Source organism: Meles meles, chromosome 3, assembly GCF_922984935.1.
Source record: "Meles meles chromosome 3, mMelMel3.1 paternal haplotype, whole genome shotgun sequence".
NCBI classification, from domain to species: domain Eukaryota; kingdom Metazoa; phylum Chordata; class Mammalia; order Carnivora; family Mustelidae; genus Meles; species Meles meles.
Genome location: NC_060068.1, coordinates 122,934,331 through 122,947,482, shown reverse-complemented (window position 1 = coordinate 122,947,482; position 13,152 = coordinate 122,934,331). Strand labels below are relative to the sequence as shown.

General features: G+C 48.4%; 1 protein-coding gene across 2 annotated transcripts in view; it reads left to right on the top strand.

The window, feature by feature from the left end:
• RANBP17 (RAN binding protein 17) overlaps positions 1 to 13,152 on the top strand; it is a 325,143-nt gene that overhangs the window by 310,171 nt on the left and 1,820 nt on the right. For both annotated transcript variants that reach the window (XM_046000975.1, XM_046000974.1), the window contains 2 exons: positions 10,629 to 10,727; positions 12,579 to 12,706. In XM_046000975.1, the coding sequence (XP_045856931.1) occupies positions 10,629 to 10,727; positions 12,579 to 12,706 (227 nt within the window). The remainder of the gene's footprint in view (positions 1 to 10,628; positions 10,728 to 12,578; positions 12,707 to 13,152) is intronic.

Sequence of the window (13,152 nt, the reverse complement as noted above, 5' to 3'; positions counted from 1 at the left end):
GAATGAGGAATGTGAAGCCAACTGCCAAGAAGGAGTGATGAGAAGTGCAAGGCCTGGAGAGAACTCTCTCAGGCCCCAGAGAGACCCACCAGAAAGACAATTCTAAGCCAGAGCTCTGTGTTAATGCCCGTACTTAATGTGGCATCTAGTTTTAGATAGGACGAAGAAGTTCCACTCAAGGAACTAAAAGCGTCAATTAGAGTTAAGTGCATTTAGGGATGACTTCTCAGAGACCCTTTAGGATTGGAAGGAAACGACTTGATGGGTGGGCAATAAGACATTGATAAAATACTTTGGGCTCCAGGAGCTTAAGGCCACAAGGACCGCATCTTATTCCATCCCATACCACAGTGCCTGGCACATAGTAGGCTCTCAGTAAGTCTTTGAGCATTGAATATGTGTGAGAAATGAAGAGGCAGAGGAAAAGCAGGAGGGAGAAGCCCCCGGCATGACACCCAACACATAGTAGGTGCTTACTACTTACATGTTGCCTGTGTGCACCTGGCACAGAATGAGAGCCACCAGTGGAATATCAGGGACTGGAAACATGTGCAGGTAACGTGAGGGGCTTGTAGCCCCCCAGAGGCCTGGCCTGGCCTATTCTGGAGTCTGCACTTGAAGGGAGAAGTTCTGCCCTCAGCAAAGGCTGGGCTCGTATCCCACAGAGGGAGCAAACCCTCCCCCCAGCCCCATCTTCTTCCTGAGCCCCCTGCATCACAGAGAGTCTGGAAACAAGTTGACAGAAACCTGGAGGAAAGGAACTCAAGTGATTTAGGAGAATGGAAGGGCTGGCTTATGGGGCCAGATTAAAGAAGCTAAATATGTATAGCCTGCCTAAGTGACAACTGAACAGGGCATTTGATAAGTCTATAAATACTTGGGAGATGTCACTGCCAAGAAAGAGAGGGAATTACTTAGCATGGCACAATGGAGTATTGGCATAATGGGATATTATTAAGAAAGGGAAAATGAAGGTTGAACATCAATAAAAAGCTTCCTGACAAAGAGAACCATTCCTGACAGGGGACACTATTACGTTATGCACTGTGGACCAAGGGAAATAAGGCAATGCCGTTTCCAGGGTCCTGGCCACAGAGCCAGCAAAGAGGGAGCCGAGATCTGCCCTGACTGCGGTGCAGGTCAGGCAGGTAACCTGTGTCTGTGGCCTCCCGATCCTAGAACAGGAACAGAGCTGCCTCTGTAGACGGATGAGAAGTCAGACGGCCCACGCCTCCTAAAGGAGCAGACGATCAGCAGAGGGGCTCGACCAGCAGTTTGTCCCGAGTCATTCTCAGAGTCATTCACCTCAAGTCATTCCCCTTGAATGGCACCCCATTGCCTGCAAGATAAGACCTATGTTTTGTAGCACCCATTAGTAGGCCCTTCCCAAGATCCAGCCCCCGTCCACGTACTCAGCCTCCCTGGCCACCAGCGGCCACTTACCACCCCCTCCAGTCCCACAGAACTGCTCGCCGTCCCCCAAACACCTCTCCAAACCTTTGCCCCTGTTCACCCTTCTTCCAGCCTGTGTGCCTGTCAGCCTTGGTTTATTCTCTCCCACAGCACCACGTGTCACCTGCGAAGCCTTCCTGGCCTGGCCCCCACCCCAAGACAGAGTTCTTCAGCCTCCTCTGGTCTCTTAAAGCCTCCTGTGCTAGCTTCTGTGTGTGGGACTTTCTCTGTTGGCTTGTCATGGTTTATCAACTGTGTATCTCCTTCCCTACCCGACTGTGAGCTCTTTGAGGGCTGGGACTCTGCCTTGTTCATCGGTGTGTCCCCAGGTTGTGACACAGAGCCTGGCACAGAGTACGTAGTCAGTAAACGTCTGAATAAATCAGGGAGCAGGGACCTAGTCCTATCATTCCTCAGGCTTCCTATGTAATTCTTAGGGCAAAAGAGCTTCCAGATCTCGGTAACTCTTTGAATCATCTCCGTGGCCAGCACTCTGCCATTTAGACGACTATAAATAAAACCCCTCAAATCTGAAAGGCAGTATGCTGTCCTCTGTGGTTTAAACATAAACTCTAGACTAATCTTTAATGGAAAATGCTTCCGAGGGCCCTGAGAATGTGCCACGAAAATACTTTTTTCTCCCCACACAAAATCATTTGAACATAATAAGTAAGATAATCCTCTGCTGTTGGTTATGATGATTTTTAGGTCCATCTAACTAAATCCCTTCAGGAAATCAGGGAGAATGTAGTGACAGATGAGAGACAATGAAACATTGGCCCTCCTCCTGTAAGGATAATATATTTATTATGAAATACAATATTCATTGCACTCTGCTTGGATGGCTGTACGAGATGCCCTCGTGCCATTATGCCTGATGTTGCGCTGTTTTGAAATACGATATTCATTGGGAAATGTTGTGATGACTGTTCAATAAACTAGCATGCTATTTCCCACTCCCTTCCCTGCTTCTGAACGGCAGCGGTTAGAGTTTACTTTATCACTGAATATTTAATATAAACATGTGCTTGTAATCATCTCCGTCGTGCATGTGTATGTCCGCCAGCGGGGTTGTCTCGCAGCTCCTGATGTCCCGAGTTCACTGTTGGACTGTTAGTCTGCAGAGCCTCTCCACTGCCCTTAGCACTCCAAGGGCCATCTGGTGCCCAGCCCCTTCTCTCCATGGGCAGTCCTGCATTTGAGGCCTAAAGCTCTGACTTCATCTACAGCTTTAGTGGCAGGTTATGGTTTTTGGAAAGATTTCATTGCTTGGGAAAAAAATGGGGTATACACGCTAGGATTCGACCACTCCTCTGTGTCTCTGCTACCAGCCTTGCTGGGGCCCTTGCCTTCTCTCAGCTGGACTGTTGCAGTAGTATCTAAACGTGCTCCCTTGCCTCTGGTACTGACGCATCGTTGCCTTGCTCCGGTCTCCCATCAGTCATTGTTCTAGATCCCAGAGCTCAGCATTATTCAGGAATCCTTTGAAGGCTACCTGTTATGGACTGGCCCAAACCCGCTTCTGCATTTAGTGTGACAGCACAGGCCTTTTTTTTTTTTTTTTTTAATTTTTATTTATTTATTTGACGGAGATCACAAGTAGGCAGAGAGGCAGTGAGTGGTGGGGGTGGAGCAGGCTCCCTGCTGAGCAGAGAGCCTGACACGGGGCTCAATCCCAGGACCCTGAGATCATGACCTGAGCCAAAGGCAGAGGCTTAACCCACTGAGCCACCCAGGCACCCCAGCACAGGCCTTTTAGAGCCTGGACCCAGCCCAGCCTTCAGCTCCCCGCCCTCAGCTCTGTCCTTCCTACTCAAAAGAAGAGGCTAACTGTTCCTCAGACATCCCAAGCCCTGTCTGCTTTGTCTTTTCTCTTTTTATTTCCTCTTCGTGATACATCCTTCTTCCCTGCTGATGTTTCTATGTATCTTTTAAGGTTCAAGCTTAATATCACCCGTCCTATGAAGATCGGCTGGTCTTTTTAGACAGAATCATAGCACATGTGCCCCTCTCTCTTGACTGTGTACACATATTTGCTAATTGAGGGCCCCCCGGAGGCTAGTAGAGGCCATTGAGGTTCTGGAACCTGGCTGTGTGGCAGTCATTCATTTGGGAATAAAAAGTAGAGGGAAATGGCTTTGAAGGTGAAGGCCGTTCCTCTACACAGAGATTTTCTCAACATTCCCACCCAGAGGAAACAAGGATGACGTTTTTGACAAGTGATGCTTAATTTTTATATCAAGTGGAAAAAGTGTTGTGTTTGATGCTGGCAAGAGAAGAGTGAGAAGGAGTTTCCCAAATAGTGCTGAGTGGCAAGGCCTGCAGACTCGAGTGCCCCAGGTTTTCTGGTTTTATTTGAATGCAGCAAGCTGCTTTATGAGATCTGCAGCCACTTGAAATATGATTTACTACTCGTAAAAAGTTTCAAATGGATAATGAAGATTCAAGAATGAGACTCACAGTGTAGCATAGTCAATTTTGCTGCTCTTGCTCTCCAGTACGTCTCTGCCATTGGAATGAATTATTTATTATAATTTATTTCAGCCATGGAAAATAAAACTGTTTTCATTGTGATGTGCGCTGTAACGTTAAGAGTAGACACATTACAGGCAGTACTCTCAATTAATTAATCCTGAAGTTTCGTTCCAACTTTATCTTCTTTCGTATATGCCAGGAGACTGGCAGGTAATTCTTTCCCCAATAAACGATGATTAAAATGAATGTCTTCAGAACTAGGGGTAATGTTGGTAATGGAGAAAATTGAAACAACAGCAAAACCAGGTTGTGTATTTCCTTAGATTTTACAGTGGATGGAAGAGTTTCTTTAATATCCTGGGCGATTTATCACTTGGAGAAAAAGCATCCTTTAACTTCGCATAGGAGGGGGCAGAGGAAGAGAGTGCTGTTGGTTTAAATGTGCAGATATGCGCCGCAAATGTATGACCAGAACCAGATGAGTTAACGAGGCCTGCAATCCTGCAATGCCGTTATTGGTAAAAAGATGTTTTTCTTTTGTTTTTCTTTTTTTTTTTAACTTCAAGAGCAAAGCTAGCGTTGTGCAAAGGCCAAGTAGGCAGGACTCCCAGATGATTTTCCAAAGGGGAATGGGTCACCCATAATTGATTGAAATCTTGTTTCTTTAAAAATAAGAGGCTCACCTCATCTTGCATTTTGCTAGGTTTTTGGTTTTTTTGTTGTTGTTGTTTTTCATTTAAAGTGCTAAATAGTTGCTAGTATTATGAAGCTGTAAAGGCACAATAAGAATTTAGGAAAGGGCTTAATATTCACAGACATTAGAAGATTTAATGTAACATAGATGGTGGGGCTTGGTTAATCCAGGCTGGAAAATACGTGCTTATTTGTCCATTGCTTTCAGTTTTCATAACATTCCGCTAATATCACATCAGTAGACAGCAGACGAAGAGAACGATTGATTCCTTTTCCCTAAAGATGACTAGTATCTAATTTGAGGAGGATCACATTTCAATATCTGCTGTGCACGTGGCCTCAGGAACAGCACTCGGTAATGACAGCAACTGCCTTACTTTCACAAGCACCGAAAATCTGGAAGCTTTTCCTCCTTTGGCAGCATTCAGATTCTCCCCGATCCTGGATCTCCATCTTGGGCATGGGGCTCTGGAGAAATTACTGTGGAGATGGGTAGAAGTTTCCTCTGCTTGCTTAGATCCGACTGCACTATCCCAGCAATCCTGGTTTTGGCTCATTGTTTTTAGCTGGGGCCAGCCTTCCCTCTCCTGTCTTACTGGCCTTCTGGAAGGCCAATTACATACGCCAAGAGATTGCTGAGACTCACGACCTGCTCTTGAGTTTCAGGGGTCCATTTATCATCGGTCGTTCCTCAAAACTTCACCTCATTGTGTTAAAATCGAGAACAATCCAGCTTGGCCAGCGGTGAAGAGAATTTTGCATTCTATTCCTTTTCCTTTAAGACCCCTTCCCTGACCAATTAAGACCCCTCCTTCTGCAGACATGCCCTCTTGGCCAAGCCCTGACCATTCTTGCTTTGTCTTCCTCCCTCCACTTAGATCCAGGCACAGGAGGGCTTCATCTGGGGCCTCTCACCTTTCCTCTGTCTGTCCTTCCTTTGTCAAACCAAAGCTTCCCTCCCAGGCCCTGTTTCTACCACCTCTCGGACAAGACCGATGACTCTCATCCCATTCCCATTTTCCATTTCCCAGAGGAGCAGGCAGCAAAGTGGCAGTGTAACTGAAGTGTGCACAGAGTGGGCCGGAGAGGGAGGAGGGGATGTTCCCCTCCCTATGTCCAGGCTCCTGTCCCTGCAGTACCAGGCTTCATGGTGTCGCTCCAGCTTCAGGGTTTTGTCTTTCTGATACAGGCCGGGAGCAAGAGGGAGGGTTAGCGTCTCCTCCTCTAGTTCTCAGAACTCTGTGGAATGGCTTTTAGTTGCATTATTCAGTAGGCGCTAAGATTGCTAACACTGAAAAGCATTCACCTTGTAGGGAACATTGTAACACAAAGGAAATTAGCTTAATTTACTAATGTTCTCAATGATGTTAATTTAAGTTACTGTGTATATGGTACTTTTGGTGGGAGGGAAATTGTTATTTTTAGAAAAACATTCAGTGGACCATTTTCCAGAGACAGTCTATTAATTATGTCTACTGTTGTTCATCTTGAGAGTCTGAAAATCGGTTAACCACGTTTCTAGAAGCATCAGGTAGGAGGCAGGAAGGTCTGCACACTCTCCAGGACCTGCTGGCCTGGACTCTCATCGCGGGGATTCCAGCAGCCATTCTAGTCTCAAAGGAGACGGCAGAGGAGATGCGTGTGATCCAGGAGGCCCACAGAAGGTGCCAGAGTGATCATGCCCAGAAACGAACCTCCCCGCCCACACCGGCAGGGCCCCGGCAGACTGCAGCAGGAGCAGGACACATGGCCTTGGTCACTACTGCTGATGGTCGCCGCCCCGCTGTGGACTGCAGCAGGCAGCGGACTGGCGTGATGGCACAGGCATGGCCTTGGGACCCAGGCAGACCCATGCACGTACCTGAGTTTTCCCTCGCATCCCGACAGCTGTAGCCTGATGCCTCGAGCAAGTAACTTCCTGGCTCAGGACCTCAGACCCTTAGTCTACAAAGTGACAATAAGGCCTGCTTCAAGGTGAGCAGACGGTTAGAGACAGCATGTGCCAAGCTGAGGGCTGAGCACCCAGAAGGCTGTGCATGAGCCATAACTGAGTACCACGGGCAGTGAGAAGACTCATCGGGCACAATATCTCTTGGGTGCACGTGCTGATCAGTAGAGACGATGGTGCGTTAGCCTTCAGCCTTCGTAGCCCCACGAGGGTTCCCCCAGGGAGCTTCTGGCTAGAGGGACACAGCGGCTTAGGAGAGTTCTCAGGCTCTGCGCACAAAGGCAAGATCCTTGGAAATGAACAGTGTATTAATTTAGGTATTTACCCATTTCAGATTTTCACCAGAGATTGAGGCCAGAACTTTCTGTTTTTTATACTATCCCCTTTCAAAATGTTCTTTATCTTTTTATACTTTTGCTCTTGATAGTTCATTCATCCTTTCCCGTTCATTCATTCATTCATTCATTCAGGTATCGATTGTTTCCTTCAGTCGCTATTTCCCAAGCGTCTGCTGTGTGCCAGATGCCACGCCAGGCCCTGGGGATACAGAGTCTACAGTCCCTCCTGGTCTCAGCGCCCAGGAATTTACAGACTAGTCTCACAACCAGTCATCACCCTACACTCACTGGGGCTATGTGACCCCTGCCATCCTGCTCTACCCAGCTTCTAGAGCCACTGAGCCTCCAACTTCCTTAGAGCGCAGACGCACCAGCTCGCAAGCCCCATCTTTGCTTATTCTGCATCAGCAGGACACAAAACAGGAAGCACCTGACATGAGAGCGTGTGGTCGCCACCGTGCCGCTGGGAGAGTGCGACCAGCGTGTCCAGGTTACAGGGTCCACTGTGCTTTAGGCTTGTGCCCAGACCAGAGGATCCTAGGGCAGAATCAGAGGAGAGGGGCCGAGGGGCGGATAGAGATCCAGATGGCCCAAGATTAGTTTGTCTTACCTTTCCAGGTCAGGTATTTGTGGTAGCTTTGTGTTTGATTTGGAAGATGACGAGTCTTCAGAAGAGCAGAAACACCGTCACTCAGACTCCATGCTAATACATGTGTCAGACCAAACAGAGATGGTCTGGAGACTCTTTGCTATGGTGGGTTATTTTTTTACTGCAACTCTCTGTCAAGTTAGGTAATTGTGAGGAGACTATGATCTCATTTATCTGAACATAATCAAGACATGAAATGAGGTGTTTCCTTGAGCCCTGAAATTCCATTAGGTCACATCGCAGAGGGAAACCATAGATTCAGTAAAGGAACACGAGTAACTGTGGAATGCCTACTGGGCAGCAGACACAGTACAAAATGCTTGACACAGAAGAAGGAAGTCAGTCCTCCCAGCAACCCTTCAGAGTAGTTGTTATAATCTCCCATTTTATAGGTAAGGAAATAAAGGCTCAGAGAAGTGAAGGGACTCGCCCAACATCTGGGTTAGGTAAGTGGCAGGCCTGGATTTGGCCTCCTTTCTGGCAGACTCCAAAGCCTGTCCCTACCACACCATGCTGGTTTTGTCTCATGGAGGGACATTTCCTGCAAACTCACACCAAAGCCTGTGGGGAGAAGGGAGGAGAAAGAGTAAGTGCTGAGGCAATGTGGATTATGGTTTTCCTAAGTGGACCAAGCCACATAGCTCCTCTTCCCGAATGGTCCCTTCCCTGGCTGGGCAGAAGAGTGGCTTGGGTTAATACAGTGGGTAATGTGTGTGTTTCAGACATGGGCCCTGGAAAACGAGGTCTCAGTTGGGCAGATCAGGAATGGCCATTGCAGCCATCCTGTAACAGTATGGGGGTGAGCAGAAGTTGGGGGGTGGGGGCCTGCTGGATCCTGTGGAATCCAGGCTTTTAGTTGCATTATGTGACTCCGTGCAGGCTAGGGCGCCCGGGTGCAGAGTCGCCAAGGGCGCCCCCTTTTGAGCCTGCATGTGCCCATGTCATTGAGCACAGAGAGCCTCCTACCAGAGATTTTGCAGGCATTTCACCCACTATCCTTACAGACTGGGGGGGGGGGGGGGGGCGTTGTCCAAAGGAATCCGCGGCATCACTTGTGCCGTCCCCTCCCGCCGCAGCTGCCACGTCAATAGCATTTGAGTACATTTGCTCACTAATCTCCATTTTTGCAGAAGAGTAAAAAAAATTTTTTTAAAAATCAGACATTTTAGCCAACTTTATTTTTAGAAAAGTATTTTATTCAAACATCGCCTTACTTATTACAGACATAAATACATGCATTCAGACAAATGAATCCACGGAGGGACCGTATAAAGTAATTGGCACATCACTTCAGGATTGCTTTGTCAGTTACTGGAGGAGTTTGGTGCCTCTGACTTTAATCTTTTCCATTAAAATATCCATTCTGCCTTCAGATTGCAAAGCCCGTAATATTTTAGACTGTCTCTGTAGATCTGTTAGTTTTGCTTGTCAATTTAATTTGTGGCTCTACGACTTTGGGTGGCTTGTCAGATCGTACGGAACAAGTGATGTTCAGCGGGCCGGGCTTGAGTCCCTCACCTCTCCCCCGAGAGCCTGGACATACAGTAAACGTGGAGTTAGCCGATTTCACCTGCAACCAGCATAACCGCCAGGATGATGATGATGTACGGGGCGGCAGATGTTTCGAACTACAGAGATGCTCATTACTGTTGTTATCGTGTACCTTAAATGTTTATGGCACTTTCTCCTCTCTGCAACACTTTTTTATTTCCACCATCTCATTTGATTCTCAGAGCTTTCTTGGGCTAGATTATTTCCCTCCTGATAGCTAATGAAACTGACACAGAGAGAGAGAGAGGTTCAGTAATTGGCCTGAGATTGCTGGGCAGATTGGATTGCAGAAGTGCAGGGGACAAGAGCAGGCATCACCAGAGCCCCTTCAGGGGTCATGCGGGTGGTAGCTTTCCCACATAACGGCCATCTCCCCTGTGCTCTTTGGGCCACAGGAGCTCTGGAGCTGTGGAAACGGAATGACTAGAAATGGGAGGGAAAGTGTCCAAAGAAAGGCAAGTGTACCATCAGCTGCACACGGGGGACTGAAGCTTGCTTCCCTGCCACTTGCCCGGACTGTTGCAGGAACCCCAACCCTGGCCTTCGTCCGTTAATGTCACCTGCAACTGCACGCTTTCTACTGTCTCCGACGGGATCTTGCTTAAGTGCAGATCTGAGCATCTCTCCTTTGCCACAAACCCATCACGGGCTCCCCCTTCATCACGATGAAGTCCAGGCTCCGCAGCATGGTCTACCAGCCTGGCCCTGAGTCTGGCTTCTCTGGCTCCCATCTCCTCTCCCCGTCACATGTAGTTTTTTCCAACCTCCTTTTGCACAGCCCTCTGTCCCCAGAACACATGTATGGTGTTCTCCTTAACCCACACCTTCTCTACAGAATCTTCCCTGCCTTCTCAAAGGACCCAGAAGCATCCCTAGCCTGCTGCCCTGGGCCCCGCCTGATTTCTGCCCTAGGAAGCTTCTAGCTCCCCCAGGGCAGAGGTCGCAGTAGATGCCTGTTCTCTGACCTCTCTTAGGTGTCTTGAGACTTTGAATTTAAGAAGATGCATTTGTATGTTCATGTAAAAGTGGAGTGAGTGAGTGAGCTAGTGAATAAAGAACAAATGAGCCTGAGCCAGCAGGAAACAGGACCTTCTGAGGTCACATGGAATGTGGCCCGTCTCTCCCTCACTCTGAGAGATGCTGCCCCTCCATAACGTGACCTCTGGTGAAATGAGAGGCAAGAAGGAGGGTGAGATGGGCTTCTGCCTGGCGACTTGCATGGAAGAAAGTATACCAGGGTTGAGAGTCAGAGATTGATCCTCTTAGCTCTGTAACCTCTGACTTCTGCCCACCCAGAAGGTTCTCACTGAAGCTTTTGGTGGTAGAAACTCTTCCTCAGGGCACTGGGAGTCTTGGCCAAGAGTTCCTCTGTACAGCATTATAGGCTTGCAGGGTCAAAACTCTTTGTCCAGGAAGAGCCCTCGTGGCTGTTGGCACGATATAGGGTAGAAGGTGAGCCCACGACAGATCTGGGATTGGGGGGACCTCGGAGCCAAGGTCTTCATTTGACTCTGTCTTCTAGATGATGTCTGTCCTCATGAACACCATTGTCTTTGAAGACTGTCGGAACCAGTGGTCAGTATCCAGGCCTCTGCTGGGGCTCATCCTGCTCAACGAGAAGGTGAGTGTGATTGCAGGAATGTCAACAGGAGATGGACCCTGGGTGGGGGAGGGAGAAGCTGTACTCCAGGCTGAGCTGCGACAAGAAGAACAGAAGAAACAACGGAGCTTGAGCTGGAACCTTGAGCACTCTGGGGCAAGGCCATAATCCCCCTGATGGCCCTTCCCCAGAGGCCTCGGGTCTTCTTCAGCTAAGTGAAGACCTCAAGACCAGCTCTTCTGGAACCCAGAGCCGCCACACGCTGGGCAGATGGTTTGCTCAGTAGTGCTTCAAGCTCCCCCTCATGTGCTTACCCCATTTCCTGTGGAATTCCAAGCTGCAACTCTTTCTGCTCCCCACTGGCCTACGTGGTCATCGTCCCTTCAGGGACTCACTGCGGAGCCAGCACCCTCCACCTGAGAGCACAAGTCTCCAGCTCATACGTGCACTTGCCACCGTGCGCAGCCTCCTAGGCCCTCCAGCTTCCTCCTGAGCCCACTCCCTGTCTCCCCAGCAGTCAGGAGGAACAGTGCATTACTGCTCGGGAGAATGAATTGTCTATACAATAAGATAGTACTGGGGAGAAAGACAGTGAGATTAGAGGCAGCCGCATACATTAAAATTCAAACTGAAATCCCAGCCTTGGAAGGAAACTAATAGAAGAAGAAAATATATCAAAAAGAGAAGAGCTGTCTCATCATTCACCTGTGCTGAAGTATCCAATTTTAGCCACATTCAATAGCACTGTCATTCATCTTCCCCCGGTGTTATTGTGATTTAAATCCAAGCTCTATAAAAGAGAGCAGTTCTTTTAAAATGATTGAGAGGGAATAAGGGCAAATTCGGTGTTTAGAAAAAGCTTATGACATCACAATATTATACTTTACTGATGGAGGCAATATTTCATGGTTTGGGATGAAAAACTAATAATTTTCTATTTCGTGTGAGTCACTGCATCATTATAAAAGGGAAAAATAAGTAGTTTTGTGCATTCCCAATCTTGTTCAGGAAGACATTGTGGTTTAAGTGTAATGCCTCTGATATATAGTATTTAAGTATTAGTCTGACTACATATTAATTATGTGTGTTTTTGATGTGTGCTGTTTTAATGTATGATGGAAATTAAATATCATGCTGTTTGGGCTGGGAAGGATAAACACATGACTGGCAAAATGTTGTCTTTGTGAGGAAATTAAGCCGTTTGCAGTGATGAGCTGTGTGTCGCACAAGAGCTTGTGTGTGTAAAGCCCGCAGACCCCAGCAGAGGGGAAGGGTGGTGCAGCTCTTCGTCACTGGGTGTGACAGGTGCATTTCTGAGGGCCGGAAGGCCCTCTCAGAAGGAAGCAAACCCCTCTAGTGCCTGGCCTCGGGGGAGCAGACCCAGCCTCAGCCAGTGGACAGACACTCGGGACCAAGTCCGGGCTTGTGTGAGAAGTGAGTCACTAAAGCCAAGGACAATGACGAAGCCTGATGGGGGACCCTGGGCCTTTCCTCCAGTCACCCCAAGTCCTCCCTGTTAAATTCTTCTCCCCTGCCTCAGAGGAGAAGAGGCCCTTCCTCTTTCAACCTTTCTGTGATGAGTGGCGATGAGAGTCAGGAAGACCTTCACGTGCTTGGTCCCCCACAGAGGGCCTAGATTGTTCCATGATGGGGGAACAATTATCACAAGAGATCTTTATGAGAAGGGATAATATAGTTATACCTCGGAATGGAGCTATTGCTTTGGCTTAAAGTTCAAAGTGGGCCTGGACCGAAGCACCTTGGAGAGTGAGGAGCGCTGAGTGGAGGGAGCAGGTCAAGACCCTCCCCCACAGCTCTCTCAGGGGCCCAGCTCTGGTGTCCAGGCCCTGAGGCTGTTCTTTCTCCCCACAGCATTTCAGTGAACTGAGGGCAAGTCTGATAAACAGCCAGCCTCTCCCCAAGCAGGAGGTCCTTGCCCAGTGCTTCAGGAACCTGATGGAAGGAGTAGAGCAGAATCTGTCCGTCAAGAACAGAGACAGGTAAGCCCTGCCCGGTAGGCTCAGCGTCTGTGGCTTGTGGAGAACAACTGGATCATGCTGACTCCGAGCATGCACTCAGGTGGCTTTTCTGTTACATCTTATAAGCATAGACTCAGCTTATTTCCGCCCAATACATATTACTAGGTATTTGCTTTTTTTTTTTTTAAGATTTTATTTATTTATTTGACAGAGAGCGCACACACAAGCAGGGGGAGCGGCAGGCAGCGGGAGGGGGAGAAGCAGGCCCCCCACTGAGTGGAGAGCTAAATGTGGGACTCGATCCCAGGATGCTGGGATCATGACTTGAGCCAAAGGCAGACGCTTAACCAACGGAGCCACCCATGTGTCCCTATTTGCTTTTGTTTTAAGCACCACACTAGGCACTATATAGAGAAGCAGGGATTAGTAAAATGCAGCCTGTGCCCTTATGCATTCTATAATCCAGC